The 20191-nt window shown below is 35.5% G+C and overlaps 1 protein-coding gene across 1 annotated transcript in view; it reads left to right on the top strand.

The window, feature by feature from the left end:
- Ccdc132 (coiled-coil domain containing 132) overlaps positions 1-20191 on the top strand; it is a 101933-nt gene that overhangs the window by 38897 nt on the left and 42845 nt on the right. The window contains exons 13-16 of the mRNA XM_013026070.1: positions 9598-9730; positions 13539-13630; positions 16065-16159; positions 16458-16556. Of these exons, the coding sequence (XP_012881524.1) occupies positions 9598-9730; positions 13539-13630; positions 16065-16159; positions 16458-16556 (419 nt within the window). The remainder of the gene's footprint in view (positions 1-9597; positions 9731-13538; positions 13631-16064; positions 16160-16457; positions 16557-20191) is intronic.

Raw genomic sequence — 20191 nt, 5'->3', positions numbered from 1 at the left:
GCCTACGTGAATGGGAGTGAAATTTAACTAATTAAGTCCTTTTATAAAGAAATCTGGGGTAAAATTAGTGTTATATTTTATTATCTAATTCTGTTAAAGAGTCTCAGTTCTGAAGACCAGTAGCAGCCTGTCTCATTATGAAGTCTCTTCCATTGGTTAGCTTTCACCATTTCTCTGAGTTTAAAAGTTTAGTTGGTTTTGAGCTTTTAAAAATGTTTTTGTAGCAAGGCAAAAAAATCCCAATGAGTATGCAAGGCCCTGAGTTCATCCTCAGTTGTGCACATGCGCATGCACAAGTGCGCGCTCACACACACACATGTACACACATCCATACGTAAACGGAAAAAGAAAAATGTTTTTATAGCTGTATATAGTGGTGCATGGCTTTTATCGCAGTCTTTGGGATGCCTTCCTTCCTTCCTTCCTTCCTTCCTTCCTTCCTTCCTCCCTCCCTCCCTCCCTCCCTCCCTCTCTCTTTTTATTGTGAGAATACCGTACAGAGGAGTTACAATTACATGGGCAAGATAAATAGTACATTTCTTTTTTTTTTTTTGGGTCTGGTCGTGGGGCCTGAACTCTGGGCCTGGGCACTGTCCCTCAGCTCTTCAGCTCAAGGCTAGCACTCTACCTCTTGAGCCACAACACCACTTCCGGCTTTTTTCTTTTTGCTTATGTGGTGCTAAGGAATCGAACCCAGGGCCTCATGCATGCAAGGCAAGTGCTCTACCACTGAGCCACCTTCCCAGCCCCACAAGTACAAGCATTGTTGCCTCCTTTTTATTTCCCTTTCCCATCCCTTCCCATTCCCCCCCCCCATTCTCCCCCTACCTCTCACAAAGTTGTAAAGGGATTCTGAGGTAGGTGGATCACAACTTCAAGGTGAGCCTGAGCTGTATAGTAAGTTTCCATTCCCTTTCTCTTCTGCCTCCTCTCAAAAAAGTATAATTCACTGTCTTTTCTTCACCCCAATACTGAATCAGTTTTTCTTTTGGTAGTCTATTCTTTTAGTCTGGCTCCCTGTCTTTTTTTTTTTTAATATTAACGACAGACTAGTCATTTAGGTTCTTTTTAACAAAAATGTATATATTATTTTGCAGCCTAAATAAATATCTAATAATTAGAAGCAAAATTTCTTTTCTTTTTCAGTGGTAGTAGGGTTTGAACTTAGGGTCTTAGGTTTGTTAGACAGGAAGTCTAGCTTTTGGTCATGTCCTCAGTCCTTTTTACATTATTTCATTTAGGGTTTTGTGTTTTTGCCCAGGGCCTGTCTCAGACCTAGATCATCTATGTAGCTTGGATTTCAGTCATGGTCTGTCATGCATAGCTATATTAATTGAGATGGAGTCTTGCCAGTTTTGTCAGGCTGGTCTTTGAATTGCAATCCTTTGTAGTCTGTGACCCTCATGTAGCTGGACTTAGAATCATGGGCCACCACGTCTGCTCTGAACAGTAGTATTTGCACAGGAAAATCCAACGTAATTCATTACCAGAAAGGGACAATGTAATTTCCTGAAAAATATTAAGCTTTGTTTGTGATTTACTTATTTTTTTAGCATACCTGTATGTTTAAAACACTAGGTGGAGAGATTTATAGTTGCCACATGGAAGATCATTATTTATTAACTTTGAAGGGAAATATGTTGTGCTTATTTGAAAGTTTATAAAATATTCATGTTTTTAATAATATTGTTGGTAGGCTGATGGGATTCCCTTGGGGGCCTATTAAAGATGTTAACTAGGATGTTATTAAGTTTATGATATACAGTTAGCTAAGCTGGCTGAAGTTTGCTCAATCATTTTTTCATTTTCTCATTTCCAGATAATGAGCTTTGTGTGTTTTCATGGTGTCTGGCATGCTAGAGGTGCTAAGCAAATGTTTCTTGAGTGAATTGGATTTTCACCTTTGTCTCCAGCAGGTGTGGTTGTTGACACAATTTACATTTAGTAGGATAGGTGGGAGGGAAAGAATCCAACACTGAGTAAGTACCTTTTCTGGGCCATGAGTGCTCAGCATGTACACATAACTGAGGCATAATAATGAAACTGACCTATTGCCTCTAGGCTTTTAGAGTTCCAGTCTTAGGAAAGACATCCTTTCATTAATTGGATTATAATAATTCCATGGCCTTTCTTTTAAGGGTCAATAAATATAAAATTTTTTATGATATTAATAGAAAATACAAGTTATTCTTTTGTATAGAAAACACTTCTTTCTGGTCCTACGTTCTCAGGGTACTTTCTCTTGTGAAGAATTAATGTATTTTTCCTCATCAGGTAATCTAACTGACTTTCTTTACTATAGATTATAAACTGCCAGCAGCTTTGGAGCTAAATTTCCTTCGTTTGGGGGTTCTGTATAATATTAACTACTTGTTTAATACTCCAATTTTATGATCTTTTTTGGTGGTACTAGGGTTTGAACTCAGAATCTCAGCATGTGCTTTACCACTTAAGTCTTGTCTCTAGTCATTTTGGTCTTTTTTTTTTTTTTGAGTTAGGGTCTTATGTTTTTGGCCAGGATGGCCTAGCACACTGTATTTCTATCCATATTTTCCATTGTAGTGGGGATGTACAATAGGCATGTACTCTCATGTTCCACTGTTGTTTGAGATGGTATCTTACAAACTTTTTACACAAGCTTGCTGAGATTCTCTGGATCCCTACCTCCTGAATAGCTAAGATTATAAGTGTGAACTAGCCCTGTTTTTTTACTTTTTAAGCTAGATTTATTAATATTAATAATAAAGCATTATAGCAAAACACAAGCAAAAGAAAATAAAAATGCATCTTCTGGCAAAGCTGGCTTTTTCAAATGTGTGTGTGTGTATGTGTGTGTGTGTGTGTGTGTGTGTGTGTCTGTATGCATGTGTGTATGAAGATAATTTAAAAGTAGCAGTATCTATTGTTTTATATTTTTCCTACTTACTGTGTTGCAAACAATTTTCCATTCAAGTAAATATATACTCAATATAACTTAATGACTTGACAGTATTTCAGTATAACAGATCCTGTGGATTAATTAACTAGTTTACTGTTCTGGAATATTTATATTATTTGTCAGGTTTTGTCATTGTGAGCAACTTGGCATTAAGTATTCTTAAAACTAAGTCTGTGCACACATCTTGAATGATTTCTTTGGGGTAGATCATGTGAAATGAAATTGCCTTTTCAAAGTGTTTACATTTCTAAGGCTTCTTGAAAGTGGGTTTGCTTACTCCATATCAGTGTTTGCTCTGGGCTCCTTCCCTGAATACATAAATGATTTATTTGTTATTTAATAACTTAATTGTCAGATATCACAAGGTAGCATATCAAAAATAATTTGTGCCAAGTGCTGGTGATTCATGCATGTAACTGTAGTTACTCAGAAGAGTGAGATCTGAGGATCATGGTTTAAAATTAGCCTGGGCAGAAAAGTCTTTGAAACTCCTTTCTAACCAACAAAAAGCTGGAAGTGGAGCTGAGGCTCAAATGGTAGAATGATAAAGCTAAGCCTGAGTTCAAGGCCTGGCGCACACATACAAAATAATTTGTGTTGCTAATTACTCAGGCATATTGGGGATGTTATATTAAAGGAGGCATTTATGATTATTGACTTTGTTGGGTAGGTAAGTAAGCCCCCCCTTTTTTTTGCCTTTTTCATTTCTTTTTTCCCAAATGCTATTGAGTTGAATATTGGGTTCACAAGAGAAAACACTTAAAGTACAAGGAATATTAATGTTTAGTTGAGAGCTTGCTAGTTTAGCTTTAGAATAAACTCAGAACTTGGCTGTCAGCTGTCTCCTCACATTTGAAGTACCTGTGCACATGAGTGCAGGATGAAGAGGAAGTGTATGCAGTAGGGAGGGAGGGAGGGAGCGCAGGAGGCTGGAAGAGCAGCCAGTAGTCTGGAGTAGTTTGGTTGTTGGTGTATATCCAGTAAGTGCAATGGATGGAGTATGTGCTTGGATGTAGCTCTCTGTTCACCTGAAGTGGATTGTAAGCTTCTCAGCTCTCCTTTGAAACCATCTGTGTAATTAAGACTGCTGCTGCATGATTTGTGGGAACGGACTAAAGGTAAAAGTTAAAAGTGCTAGCTTAATTTAGAGGGTGGTCCACAACTGCTAGCAGAAACAAATCTAATTTACTAATAGAAAGCCATTTTGAAACCTACCAAAGAGTCACTTCTTAATTTGATAATTGTTTTTATATTTAAATACTACCTTTTACTGTCAGATAGCATAATGGTTAATTGACAGCATTGTATTACTTGAAATTTTGAAAGCTAGAATGTATTCTGATGACACATGCTTTGCTTATTTTGTGATATTAATGTATGCCTGTGATTTATGGGCACTTCACCACAGTTAGAAAACCATGGAATGGTATTTAGGAATACAATTTTCTCTCATGTGGAAATTAGCTATACATTATAAATAAATATGTAAGCATATACAGATGTATTAACTGAAGTATAGTATATGCAGGGGAGAATTCTAGTGGTGTCCTTTGAGCAATTAACTTACTTCCAGTCTAACAAAATAAATACCATAAAGCTGGAATTTGGGCTGTCAAGGGAGGAAAGGTCAAGGGGATGAGGGCAGATGAATAACAGAGGAAGGGTGAAAGAATGCATTCATTATATATATGTGCAAATGGAACTAAGAAAATTGACGGCATGTGTGGGATTGGGAGAGATGGGGAGAACCACAGAAGGGGTGACACTGATCAAGATTCATTATACTTATAAACTGATATGTTGAATGAATTGAAACCCCTTTGTACAAATACTTGAAGATAAAAACATAAATGAAGGAGCTCTTTATATTTCATAGTTTAGCAGTTGCTAGTTCCTTAGTTCCAGGTTGAGATCAGTCATGTTAACCGGGTTACCTTGCCTTCCTGTGTCTAAACATACTGAGGACTGATGACACAGCTCCTGGCAGATAAGAATGACTGTGTTCCCCTAATATATTCATGCTTTTAAACAGTGAATGAATAAGTTCAAGTGCAAGGGAAATTATGCCAAAGTTTATTTGTATGTAGGGTTATAGAGATTCTAGGTGATTTTTTTTTAACCTTGAGGATTCCCATGCATGAAGCAGTCTGTAGGGATAATGACCAACACAATCACAAGGTTAGACTCCAAGCCCAGGCATGTTCCCTCATCTCATTCATGGTCTGTGATGGTTAGGAACTGCTTAAGCTATTCATATTTGTGCAGTGTGGTACTTTGAGAAGTAGTTAGAGATTGCCAGGATCTTGAAGTTGCTTAGCTCAGAGGACCAGTATTCAGCCCCTCACAGATGAACCTTCTTGGGACTGTGAAACGTATTTCCAGAAGCATTTCTGATCTCCCCAGCATCATCTTGTGATGGTAGCTTACCAGTAAGAGCATTTATATAATGATACTGAAAACCTTTTGATTTTTTTAGTGTGAGGGTATGTGCATGAGTGAGTGTGTGTGTGTGTGTGAGAGAGAGAGAGAGAGAGAGAATAAGAGAGAGGAGAAAGGAGAAGAGAGAGAGGGAGGAGAGAGAACAGGTATGTGGATATGTGGATGGGGAGCTACCATGTTTGGATTCCTGTGAAACTGTCGGGACATCTGTTCTCTTCATATTTGTTAGGATGTGATGAGAGTACTAACTCTAAATGTGAGGCAAGAAATAATAATGCTTTCGGGATACCATGAAGAATTTCCATTTTGACATTTTAATATAAGAAACATCTTCCTAAAATTTCTTTAGGGTTTTGTTAAAAGAGATTTCTTTTTTTTTTAATAAAAAAGCAAAGACTAACCCTTAACAGCCTTACTTTTTTCAAGTTTGTTATTTTACTTTCCACTTAATAACTTTTAAATGATGGCATTCTTTCTGGATGAGCATCAAATTCAGAAAGATTGCCTTTATTTACTGCTGGATTTATACTATTCTTTGAAAATAGTTAAACTTACTGATTATAATCAAAGCTGACTTGCTGATTTTGATTCTGATTAGTTTGGTTGGTGGAGATGGTCAATAGTGGAGTATTACTTTAAAGTAGTAATGCTAACACAGAAGATCAGATCTGTGGATTTTATGAAAGTATTTATCAAGACTGGATTAATGGTACAGACCTGCAGTCTCAACTTTTCAGGAGGCAGAGTTGGGAAGATTTTGGTTTGAGAACAGCCTAGGAACAGTTAATGAGACTCTATTTCTGGAAACAAGCCAGGTATGTACAGCTCACATGACAGCTAGGCTGGAGATTCAAGTAGGAACTCAGTTGGAAGCCTGCTGTGGACCAAAATGTGAATTCTGTTTGAAAAAAAAAAATACTTGGCCTGGGAAGGTGGCTCAGTGGTAGAGCGCTTGCCTTGCATGCATGAGACCCTGGGTTCGATTCCTCAGCACCACATAAGAAAAAAGAAAAAAGCCGGAGGTGGCGCTGTGGCTCAAGTGGTAGAGCGCTAGCCTTGAGCTGAAGAGCTGAGGGACAGTGCCCAGGCCCAGAGTTCAGGCCCCACGACCGGACCCCCCCCCCAAAATACTTGGGATAGCATGGAAGAAATGCTGGGTAACTCTTTTACTGCATTGTAACATTTGGGTTTTAAAATCTCTGCATCTTAAATTCTGAGGTATTTGTTGCCTTGCATATAATTATCAAAATTATAAGACATATCTGTCTTCTCTATAAAGATTGTAGATTATTTTCTTTAACTATTGGGTTATGTAAAATATTTTTTCTTTTCTGCATTAAAAAAAAAAAAAAGAAAATTCTCAGGGTGGGTATGGTAACCTAGGCCCAGCTATTCAGAAGGCAGAGATTGGAAGGATATCAGTTCCATGCTAGCTTAGGCAAGAAGTAATTAACTCACCAATAAGCTAGTCACGATACATGACCTATAGTCCCAGCTACAGGGTGGTACAGGATTAAAGTCCAAAGCGAACAGTGAGACCTATAAAAAAAATACATAAACATGAAAAAAAGGCTCAAGGAGGGAGATGGGGAGGAGAGGGATGGGGAAGTAGCATGACTCAAGTTAGGACTGCAATTAAACCCCAGTAATAACACACACACACACATACACAGACAAGCACAACATAACACAGACACACATACTACACACTTATGTATTTTTCAAAGGCTATAATAACCTTTTCTCTTTTCCACTCACTTCCATTTAAGGTAGGAAATTAGCTATAGACCACAGAGAAATACTGTTCATGAAAAATTTTTGTTTATAGTAGTGCTGTGGCTCAAGTGGTAGAGCACTCGCCTTGAGCTGAAGAGCTCAGGGTCAGCGCCCAGGCTCCAGAGTTCAAGCCCCACAACCAACCAACCAACCAAAAAAAAAAAGTTCTTATTTATTATTTATTTTTAACTTAAAAAAAAACAACCTACAAGACATTTCATTTTTAGGTTGTTTTGCTAAGAGAATATTTTCTAATTTGATTCATTAATTACTTCCTTTGCTATCTCTCAAGCTTATAACTGGGATGTAGTGCTTCCTATTCCAGAGATTGTGATCTTATGTTGTGTCTTCCCTTAATTGTAACTTGTTGGATTTTCATGGTAGGCAGTGTGAATGACAGGCCAATGACAGGAAGTTCCAGGTCTGTCTCAGGTTGGATTGTCGTCTCACATCAGGTGACTGGGATTCCTTGGCTAGGCCTCTGTCACACTGCAGGTGGAAGAGTTGACATCTGTTGGATGAGCTCTTAGTTCTGAAGTTCAGCTCTTCTTAGCCTGTCCTTTATTATTATTATTATTACATTGTTACTGCATATTTGTTGGTTTTCTGAATCTCTTTGGTCATGGTAGCTGTATAATAACATTTCTTGTTTGGAATTTGGAGGGGATTTTTATAATTAGAAAGTGCATTTTAAGTTCACAATATTAAAAGCATGATAAGCATTTGTGGGTGTGAAGTTTTGGCACCAATTGGTTTCATGTTACAGTGGAAGGTTGTCCCGTTTCACCCAGAATAACTAGTTTATTCTCAGCATAGTCTTCAAGTATTTGTTCTCAGCATAGTCTTCGAGAATAGAGATAAACGTATCTGCACATATACCTATAGGAAAGAGTGTTTTTTTTTTAAATCTATCCTAATTTGGCTTCCTCTGAAACTGATAGATACCTATTTGTAAAGTGGTATATCTATATATTTTTCTTTTAGATTATCATCTTGTTACCTGGTGTTGAACATACGGTCTTCTGCTTGTACATATGAATATATATGGAAATAATAAAGGTGGGGTTTTGTGAGAGACTTTTAGGTGAGCTTAGTGGTTTAGTTGGAACTGATAATCATTTATACTGGAATTAATGAGGGGAAAAAAGCTTGCTGTAACTTCACTGAATATTTTAAGCTTGTTCTTAAAAAAAATTCACATATGTATATGTATATATGTGTGTGACTAAATCCATTAAATTTCAGCAAATCTTCAGTGTGACTTCTTTCTTTTTCTCAAATAAATAAGCAAATATGGTAGTGAGGCAATGATTGGCTGGAGAATAGAAGGTAGTACATCCCAAGTTTTAATTTTCTGGATTGTTTAACTCTGACAAGTATTAGAGAAGTTAATTGGTGTACTATATATAACACGGTTATTTGTATAGTCATATGTTTGTCTTTGGAAAAACTGTCTATTAACAGCCTCATCTACCAGAAAGAAATTTGAGATACATTCATATAATAGGAATTGTAGAGGAGTGCCTGTATTGGAGTGAATCATTTTTTGGGTTATGGACCATACAGAACTCAGTGGGTTTTTAAAATTTCCTTTGCTATCTGGTTTTACCTTTTTCCTGACCTTTTCATCAGTATTGTTTTCAGGGTATGTGTTTGGTATAATACATCAACAAAGGAAAAACATTAAGACTACTTCATAATAATGGTAGTATTTATAAAAGTAAGCATTGGAAATTCTTCGTTCTCTACTGCATAATATTCTTTCATGTGTGTGAGTGATAGTTTTTAATCCATCAGCTATGCTTGAATATTACTTTGTGGTTGCAAATAAACCTTAAATGAATAGCCTTATGTGCATGTATTCCATGTTGTTGGAGATATGTCTTCAGGATAAATTTCTCAGAGTGTGGTTTCTGCTTGAAGGGGAAACCAATAAGTTCTTTTGTTATGTGTGCCAAGTTCTTTCTTGTGGTTGTAGTTTTGCATTCCTACCAGCAGTGTATGGAATGTTTCTTCACAGCCTCATCAACTGAGGGAAGATGAGGTCATAGCAATACTCTTAAGTGGTTAGGACAGATTTTAATCTGCAATACACGGTTCCAAAAAGAAGGAGGCCAGTCTAAGCTGAATTTAGCTCCCTTCTGTATAGGAGCTAAATACTGTATAGGAGCAAAAATACTTGCTAATTCAGTGATTTCTTAAAAACTATGGTTCTGGGACTTCAGTTGCTTCATACTGCATAGGTTGCTTTTCCTGATGAATACTTTAAAAAAAAATACTGAAATGGAAATGGCTTCAGAAGAATTTTTTACTATTGAGTTTTTTCTATAAATATAATGATGGAAGAACATTTCTTATCTCTAATTTTAATGAATTTGATTAATAATGGATCATTTTAATTAATGTCAAGTGTTTTAAAAATTAGCTGTGTTCATTTTCTTCAGCATGTTACACCAGACAGCTACATTCCCTGCCTGGCAGACCTGTGTAAAGCACTGTGGGAAGTTATGCTCAGCTACTACAGGACCATGGAGTGGCATGAAAAGCACGACAATGAGGATGCAACTACAGCTTCTGGTATGAAAGAATTGGACTATAACAATATGAACTATTCCTGGAGCAAGAGAAAAAGGAAAGGGAAATACCTTGAGAATTTTAGATATTAGTGATTAACGGAGTAAATGTGAAAGACAAAGCTCCATTGTCTTTGGGGATTCATTGGCCTAAAGGACTTTTTTTTTTTTTTTGGTGCTTGAACTCTGGGGCTTGAACTCACACCCCCGGCACTGTCCCTGAGCTCTTTTTGCTCAAGACTAGCGACTAGCTCTCTTAGTACTTGAGTCACAGCTCCACTTCAGTTTTCTGGTGGTTAATTGGAGATAAGAGTCTCATGGATTTTCCTGCTTAGGCTGGCTTTGAACTGTGATCGTCACATTGCAGCCTCCCGAGAAGCTAGGATTGTAGACATGACCACTGATGCCTGGTTGGCCAAAGGACTTTTAAGTGGCTGTTAGTACAAGCTTATGGGAGAAGGTGCTATTGGCCTTAGGAGTGAATTATTTGGAAAGAACTTGTTTTAAGTGTGTGTGTATGTGTGTGTGTTGTGTGTGTGTGTGTGTGTGTGTGTGTGTGTATTTGTATGTGTGCTATTATGAACCAGGTAAGCCATCAGTCCATCCAAACTTACTATGAAATCCAAGATAAATGCTCATTGTTAATCTGTTTTACTAATGTTTAGGTTGTACTAATAAGGCTAGGCTCTTAAGAATTTATCAGGCACCATGCCTCATGTCTAGTGTCTCCTGTTTCCTGATTCCCTTCTGTTCACCATGGCGTTCCACTTCAGCTCTCCATTGGAGTTGATCTGGTTTGTTGGTATTGTTTTTCTGCTCTTTCTTTCCTCTCTTGCTCTTATGGCTCGATTTTCTTACAGTGTTAAGTATATTTGAGGGGCTGCAGGTCTTTGTGACAAGAATCTACCTGCGGTTGCCAGCTTTCCAATAAAGAATTGTGATGCACCCTCTCTCAAAAAAAAATTATCACCATATTGATCTTTTCCTGTTGAAAATGCAAGACGACTTTGAACTTTATACAATAATTAAGAATCTTTAAATGGAAAGTACAATTATAAATGACTGTAGTATAGACAACCAAACAATAAAGAACAAGGCTAAGAAATTACTGTAGTTACTAGGCATTCTATTTAAATTGCCTCATTGGTATAATTATATATAAGTGATTAGTCTTTAAACAACAGTCAAGATTAACTATTCAGCGTGCTGGGAAGGTGGTTCAGTGGTAGAGTGCTTGCCTTGCATGCATGAGGCCCTGGGTTCGATTCCTCAGCACCACATAAGCAGAAAAAGGCAGAAGTTGTGTTATGGCTCAAGTGGTAGAGCACTAGCCTGAGCTGAATAGCTGAGGGACAGTGCCCAGGCCCAGAGTTCAGGCCCATGACCAACAACAACAACAACAACAAAAAAGATGAAGTATTCAGAATATGTATAAGAGCAACAAATGATTTTATCAGCATTTTGTTTAGTATGGAAAGAAGTCATAAATATATTGCATTCAGTTGTATCATGTACAATTTAATGCAAACTATTCAAATTTTTTAGTAACTTATAGTTTCTGAGGTGCTTGGCTTCTGTGACTGGGTAGTTCAAGAAACACCCACTATTCCGGATAGAGGCATTGATAGGGTGTTTTTTTTTTTTTTTTTGGTCAGTTGTTGGGCTTGAACTCCATTCCTGAGCTTTTCAGCTCAAGGCAAGTGCTTTACCACTTGAGCCACAGTACCGCTTCTGGTTTTCTGGTGGTTAATCGGAGATGAGAGTCTTACAGACTTTTCTTGCTTAGGCTGGCTTTGAACTGTGATCCTCAGATCTCAGCCTCCTGAGTAGCTAAGATTACAGGTGTGAGCTACTAGCACCCAGCTGCAAAATAAAAGTTTAATCTTTGTCTTGATTCATAAAAGGATTATAAACACAGAAAGCAAAACAAAAAAGGAAAGTTCTATGGATGGATTTTCATTCACTGAGAAATATTGTCAGGGAGGGTAAAGGGAGAGGAGGAGAAAAGAGGTAGTAGGCATTGAGCTAGGATTGCAGACCAGCAGGATGCTGAAATGCAGCATCCACTTGTTATAGGGTATATTAAATAGGTACGTTTCATTAGATAGCTGATGAAGAGAACATCACACACTGAAAAATTTATTTACCAAACTGCTGCCCCGACCATGCATGGTGGAGAGGCACTGCTGAAAAGGAAGGGAGGACCCACCCCTTTGGCCATGACTTATCTAGGCCATGGACAGGAAGAGGTGTGGCGACGCTCCTAAGGTCAGATGGGAGGCACGTGACCAGAGGTGGCCCAGGATGTGACCTAGGAGGGGAAAGTGACTGCTTCCAGGACTGCTAGTTACCTAGGTAACAGATGCTGGGCGGAACTTAGCCAAGAGGTAGGGAGATGTCCTGTGCAGACCTTACACTTACATCTGCAAAACCCTGGTTTCAAGGTTCAGTACTGAGAACAGAACCAGGTCAAATCAAAAGTGATATTCCTAGCTCCTTAAGGATCCAGTTTTTCAGAAAGTTGATCTAGATTTGGCACCTTTTATGTTTTCTTCTAGATATGGATAGGATATATTTTTTTAGATAGTGTTAACAATATTTCAGCAACATTTTCTTTTCTGGTGCATCATTTAAGAGTAACCTGAAGGACAAGTTTCTAACAGAATTAGTATATAAATTAAGACTATAAGAATTCATAAATGTACTAAATTACTATGTATCAAAAATATTAAAAATTAAAAAGGAGTTAGAGGTCAATATATACATTCATCATGGTAAAACCTGTTTTCACTTTAGGCAATTAGTATGCATTTCTTAGCGTACTGAATTCAGCATAAAATGACTTGAGCCTTGCTTATTCAGTCTTCTTGGCTAAGATTCCTTAATTCTGATCTGTGTGTTTTGAGTATTCAGGTTCTCCGATTAGTCTCACAGTCCATTGATAGTTTTGAGGACTCTAAAAGTTAATTGTTCACTTTAAATTAATTCTTTGCTTTTTTTATTCACATAAAGGTATATCTCTTCAAATAAATACATTTTCTGTTATTATATTTTATTCTTTTCAAAGTGGCAAAGAGTTTAATAAAAAGATAAAGTTACCATTAAAGGAAACTGTGGGCCCAAGCTGGGCAGCTTAAGATCCAATCTCTGTTGCTTTAAAGGGAAAACTTGATTTAAGGCAGATCATTGGTCTTAATTTGTTGAACTAGATAAGGTTGGCATATTTCTACAAAATAATGAATGCTCTTATTGTAATTAGCATACAAAAGTATTCATCATTATTTCATTGCAGGAACACATTTGTGATCTACTCTGGTTGATGTGAATATTAATTCATTATTGGATTATTTGATCCTATAATGCCCCAGTACCAGCATGTTCACTTGTATTTCAACAAGCACTATGTGACCAATGATAACCTAGTCACTGAGACCACACTACTGTGTTGGAATTCTTACTCCAGTCACATGAGTTAAGTGGTCTGAGGTATATTTAGCATTCCACTGGCTAACGTTATCAATCTTACCAAATGGGTTTAATTCTGGTGCCTATTTTTGACATTGTTTTGAATGTGTAAATATTTTATGTATTTATATTTTATGTATTTATGTATATTTTATATGTATTAAATATTTATATGTGTATTATATTTATATACATATAAATGTATTATATATGTATATATGTATTATATATTTATATGTATTATATATTTATATATTTCATGTAGTTTACAAAAATGAGACTGCAAATGACTATTGGTAAACTTACTGAATTAAAATCTAAAAATATATATCATCTTTTATTTTCAGAAGGGAGTAATATGATGGGTACTGAAGAAACTAATTTTGATCGTGGCTACATAAAAAAGAAGTTAGAACATGGACTTACACGAATATGGCAGGTTTGGTTTTTTTTAAAAAATTATAAAAGCAGTAGAAATCTTCATGTCAAAGTTGCTTTACTAATTAAAAAGTTTTCTGTATTCTTTGTAGGTTTAGTCCTATGTTAGTTTTTCCTCAGAATAAGGCTACAATTTAATTGGAATTGAAATGACAGCATCTATGGTAGAATTTCTGTTAATGCAGTATATGTACTTTGAAATACCTAGCATTTCTTATAGCTAGTCTCTAGTCATTGTGGCAACCTAATAGCATTACTGATACAAGAAGATCAGTTAAATGTAAGGTTGATGAGCCATTGTCACTGAAGAATTTGGTAAGCATTTCCAAGTTATTGGAAATCATCATGCTTTTAAGTATAGATAACTGTTTCAGCTTTAGAATATCTTTACCTCCTCACTGCTCAGTCCCCTCTTCATTCCCAGCCCTAATTCTCAGCTTGTCTAGAATAGAGATTTACATATTTTAGGAACTCATTGAGTTTACTAAATTGAAATTACAAGGCTAAATACAGTATAATTGAAAACATTAATTTTGAATAAGGAATTCTTTTTTGTTAAGATAGCCAGCAGGTAAAACTTGATGGAAATAGTAATGAATTGATTTGGGATGTTGTCACATACTCCACTACCAGGATGTAATATAATATATGCTATATTTTAAGTATTACAGTTGTTTCTTCTGTAAATGTAGAAATGTGTTCTTTTTTTGTTTGAGAGATAGTTTCATTAGATTTAGTATTTGAAATTTTATTAATGTTACAATTTTGCATATTATTTGTATACTTTATGATTATTTATGTGGTAATATTTAATACCTTATTTGCTATTTATGTTATTTTTACTTAGGTTTACTTATTTTTACTGTGCAGATGGTTAGCATTTTTATATCAAACTATTGCCTTTTGTGAGTTCTTATATGCTATCTTTATTCTTAAAAAGCTCCATGTAATGTTCAGTTACAAATTCATCTGATAATTATAATCATATAATATTTAAACTACAAGCACTATTACCTGGAACATTTAATGTGTTTTTTTTGTTGTTGGTCCTTAATGGTTTTTGTGGATACTTGATACATTACTAACATTATTTGCTTTAAATAAGGTTGAGTAAAAACCCTGTATCGATAACTCTATATAGACAGTACAAGTCTTCCAACATTACCTTAACTTCTATTCAATTTTTACAAAGCCTTTAAATTTTTTTATTGTACAAATACTATAAGAGGGGTTACAGTTATAGAAAGCCTTACTTTAAGCCCATAAGTTATTGCCAGGTATAGGTTGCTCAGACCTACTTAGGAGGTTCAAAGCCAGTCTTATTTCCAATAAACTACCCCCAAAAGGCTGATAGTGGAGTTATGGCTCAGATGGTAGGGTGCTAGCCTTTCACAAAATAAGTTCGGGGACAGAGGTACATGGGCTCTAAGTTCTAGCCCCAGGAGAGAGAGAGAGAGAGAGAGAGAGAGAGAGAGAGAGAGAGAGAGAGAGAGAGAGAGACACACACACACACACACACACACAAATGGGGACAGAGGTACATGGGCTCTAAGTTGTAGCCCCAGGAGACACACACACACACACACACACACAACACACACACACACACACACACACACACACACACACATACCATAAAACGTTATTACCTCTTATTCTATGTGAATTTTAGAAATCAGAAGAAAAGGTCTTGTGATTTTGGTTAGAGTTTCATTGAACCTAAACATTGATTTGGAAAATCAGCATCTTTATACTATTTGGTCTCCTGTCTGTTTCCATCAATTTTTTTTTATTTTTTCCAAGTTTCATTTGTATTTCATAAACAATTGTGTGTGTGTCTTTTACATCATATAGCATAGCATTTAATAGAACTTGGTTTTATTGTAGTGAGATTCTTGTCATTGCTATTTTGTGTCTGATATTTATGAAACTGTCTCTGTAATATTGCCTTGAAAGTTATTGGCTGTTAGCTTAAATAGTTTTAGTTAAGAATGGAACAGAATTGTTGGAAGAATGAGTTATAAAAATAATGAGTTATGGAAGTAATGAATGAGCTTTGAGACTAAGTCTGTCATCATTATTGTATACCAAGGATCATCCTTAGTTATGATGTCTAATCCAGTCCTCCCAACCCAGCATTCACGTCTTTCTACCGAAGGGCTGACAATGGGACTCTAAACCTTGCTCTAAAGCCTGGCTTATTCTCTCACAATCATCCAGTGCACAGCTTAACACATAGTGAATAACCACACTGACTATGTTATTAGTTTGCTTTGTCGCCCTTTACAAGAAAAATTAGTAAGTGTAAGCAACTCAGAGGGAAAAAAAGAATGAAACACATTCTTGTCTTATCTTCATCTGTACCTAGAATAATTGGATCTAAAGAGCTTATTTTCTATATTTGAAGTTTTTGATTATCTTTTTTTGTCTTATAGGATGTTCAGCTAAAAGTAAAAACCTACTTGCTTGGAACTGATTTGTCTATATTCAAATACGATGATTTCATCTTTGTTTTGGATATAATAAGCAGGTAGTGTTTGAGATTTTTATCTTAATCTTTAGTTTGATTCATTCAACCATAATAATCACAGAAATGAGGAATTAATTAGTTATTATGTCTAACTTCTTCATGCAAATGAAGATAATTGTACACTCAAAACTAATTGTTGCTGGGTTGGTTTGTGAATATGCTAAACAGTTTGAATTTTGTAATCTGTAGAATTCTTTGCAATAAACAAGGTTTTATTGCTTGCTATCTTTGTACAAAGAACATCCAACTTCTTTGTGAGATATTTGCTGAAATTTACATAAACTTTTTGTCTAATTAGGTTGATGCAGGTTGGAGAAGAATTTTGTGGTAGCAAATCTGAAGTTTTACAAGAGTCTATTAGAAAACAGAGTGTCAATTATTTCAAGAACTATCATAGGTAAGAATTCTAATGCAATATGAATAAATTTAGGTAATGAGAATACTTTAGGCTTATGTTTACTGTTACAGCATTGTTTTAAAACCATAGTGTTTATACTTAAATACGTTCTTCCTAGCTCTTTTCATAAAGCTAAAAATGTTTCATCTAATATATGATAAAACATTCTTACTTATTCATTGAAAATCTTAGTATATTTTTGTCTTGCAGGCTTAAAGTACTGAATTTTGAATGTATTTGAGTGTATTAAATTTTGAATGTATTTCTTTAGGACTAAAGAAAATAATCACTACATCATAGTTTACTGAAAGAATTTGGCCACTGTGTCATGCCATAGAGATTGTAATCAGTGAGGTATCCTATTCTTAGTCTTTGGTGTAAGAAGTATTTTAGAGTAGAAGATGTGATACTCCCAAAAGTCTAGATGCAAAGCCAAGATTGTGTGCTCTGTTATTTTGCAAAACCATCACTGTTGACTTTAAAAAGGATGATAGGAATAGTTTTGGTGGAGAAAGGTGGGAAGGAATACTTATATATCAGAGTGACTACTTGTTTAAACCAGTGTTCAACTGAGAGAGAAAGCTAGCATATTAGATCCTTACTGATAGAAACCAGATCCAGAGCTATGTTTAAAAAGAATATATTCTGTCATATTTTGAAATATATTTTGTTGTTTGAGTTACAGTTTACTTTTTATTCTAAACCTTTACTTTTGTTATTGTTATTTTGGTGCCAGAGAGTGAAAGTGTGAAATTCTCCTTTTTCTCTTTGTTCACAGTTAATACCTGCTCACAGTGATAATATGCTATATCAGGGAAGAGATTATTGGGCATCAAACCATTGATTAATCATTTGTTAAATATATTTGGGTACAGATGTGATGAAATATAGATCAAGTGTGTTTTCATTTTCTTAAAAATGTTTAAATGTGGACTGGAAATGTGGCTTAGTGGTGGAGTGCTTGCCTAGCATGCATAAGGCAATTACTCTGTATTGTACCACATAAGTAAAATATATAAAATTAAAAAAGGTTAAAAATGTTTACACGTACATATACTTTGTTTCGTGGTACTCTCCTACCAAGTAGAGGTCTTGAGAATGAAGTCGTTTGTGAACCAATTTATTCATGTGTTAAGTACATAGTTAGGTGATTATTATTAAGATACAGGCATAAAAAAGGTATAAAAAAGCAGTTTACTTTTTGGAGGAATATCATCTATTTAGGAATTCTATTCATGTTATGCATGGCAGTTTTATAAAATGTGGCATGTCTATTTTCTGAACAAGCTTTCAGAATTATCAGTTTTATTCCAACTTTATGTTCATGTACTCATAGATTATATACACCCCAACCTACCATTCTTTCGCTAGAAATTACAAAACTTTAAAAAGCACAATATTCCAATTTCAACAATAATGACATAGAAATTATATAGCAATGTGTAATTGTCAAAACATTCTAGTTATAGAATGTGCATCAGATTTGTAATTACTGTAATTTTCAATGTTTATCAAATGTTTTCAAAGACCCTAAAAGTACATCGACAGATGTACCTATCTTTTTAATGAGAAAAAATTCTGTTGATATATAAAAGGTTTTTCCTTTCAGAAAATGTTGGAAAAAATAACACCCTCTTTTCTCCTCAGCACAAAAACAACAAATATCAGGTCTAAATAGCTAGAAACTATAAATGTTAACTTATAAAAAATACCTACAGGTGTGATCATGTTAAGTTTGTGAGGAGATGCTAAAGAGGTTGTTGAATGGTAGAACACATGCAAGATTCAGGTTCCATCCTTAGCACATAAAATATACACTTTCTTTATTGTATAGGTGATAAAAAGAGGGATTAGTTACGTAACTAAGGTAATGAGTACATTTATTTTTGAACAGTGTTAACACTTTCCCTCATTTTCTCTGATTTTCCCTCCCCTCTGACTTCCTTCCCCCGCAAGTTGTAAAGTTAATTTCCAACATAATGTCTAGTGACTATCACTGTTACATTGTCCTGCCATTTCTGTGATTCCCTTCCCTTCCCCAAATCTGATAAACTTACATACAAGGGTACAGAAATAAAAAATAGTGACAATGGGGCATAAACCAAAGGAAAGACAATAAAGAAACAAGAAATAGTAACAGTGCTGGCAGGGTTGTGGCCAAAAGGGAAGGCTACTACTGTTGGTGGGAATGTTAACTTGTTCAGCCACTCTGGAAAGCAGTATGGAAATACCTCAAAAGACTAAACCTAGAGCTCCCTTATGACCCAGCAATCCCATTCTTAGACATTTATCCAAATGACCACAAACAAGACCACACTAAAGCTACCAGCAAAGCCATGTTCATTGCAGCATTATTTGCCATAGCTAAGATATGAAACCAACCCAGATGCCCCTCAGTAGATGAATGGATCAAGAAAATGTGTTATATATACTTAATGAAATTCTATGGTCATTAGAAAGAATGACATCACCCCATTCATAAGGAAATAGAAAAACTTGAAAAAAAATTAAGTGAAGCAAGCCAGACCCAAAGAAACACAGGTTGCCTGGTTTCCCTCATTTGTAATACCTAGAACATGTCGAGGATATTCTTAGCAGGGGATCACAATAGCTCAATAGCTAGGTGAATATGGCCATATAAAATGAAGCTTATCAAAATGAACTCCAAGAAATGGAACTGAGGTTTTTATTCAAAAAACATACACTTTTAAGACAGTATCTTCTGTATTAGCTGGATGAGTCCTAAATGCCATCAGAAATAAAGGAAAGCAATAGGGGGTTTACATAGGCAGTGAGAAAAAGCTGTACATGCAGTGGAAAAGGCCACATGAGGCACAATTTGCAGTTTCATGGCTGAAGATCTAGAATACCACCAGCTGCCAAAGCCTATAAAGGGCGTAATTGAATGTATTCTTCCCTCAAGTGTAGTAGAGTGCAGACTCCCAACTCCTTGATTTCAATTCATTGATACAGAATTTTGGATTGTTGACCTCCAGAACTGTAAATCATTCTGGTATGATAATTCAATTCTTTTGTGTCTTTTTATTGTCATTTTTTGAAATACCTATTTGGTACATCTATCTCTGTTTTATTTAACTTATAATCCGTGTATAATGGCCTCAATATTTTGGGACATTCTTAGTTTTTATACACTCATCTACTCATTTCTCCTTTATTTTAAGGTGTTTGTATTTTAAAATAGTCTAGATTTTGTTTTTTAACATAGTAACACCTTGTGGTAGGAAAGACAAGAAAAGGACAGGTACTGGCTGTTATCAGTTATCTTTCTTGGTCTGCCTTTGAAATGTGCTGATTACTGAGCATAGATAATGGCAGCAAAAGCATTAGAGAAAGAAAAAGGTCAATATGACATTAGTGATTAGTGGACTGTCAGGTACAGATATGCCTTACCTGCTAGTTCAGTTTTATAATGAGATAGACATTGAGCTAAAAGTGTCCAGAAAGTGATACTTACATTGATATTGTGGCTTAGTAAATATGGTTTAGATCTGTGGTGTTCAGTATGAAGTATATATTACTATTGACCATCTTATATAATTTGTAAATTTTTGTTCTTTTTGACACTGACATATTATTAGCGATGAATATTTTAAGCAAAAAAGGTGCTAATAAAC

The sequence above is a fragment of the Dipodomys ordii genome, unplaced genomic scaffold (genome assembly GCF_000151885.1).
Source record: "Dipodomys ordii isolate 6190 unplaced genomic scaffold, Dord_2.0 Scaffold90, whole genome shotgun sequence".
In the NCBI taxonomy this organism is placed as follows: domain Eukaryota; kingdom Metazoa; phylum Chordata; class Mammalia; order Rodentia; family Heteromyidae; genus Dipodomys; species Dipodomys ordii.
Note: the sequence above shows the minus strand (reverse complement) of the source record. Positions and strands in the feature narration are given on the sequence as shown.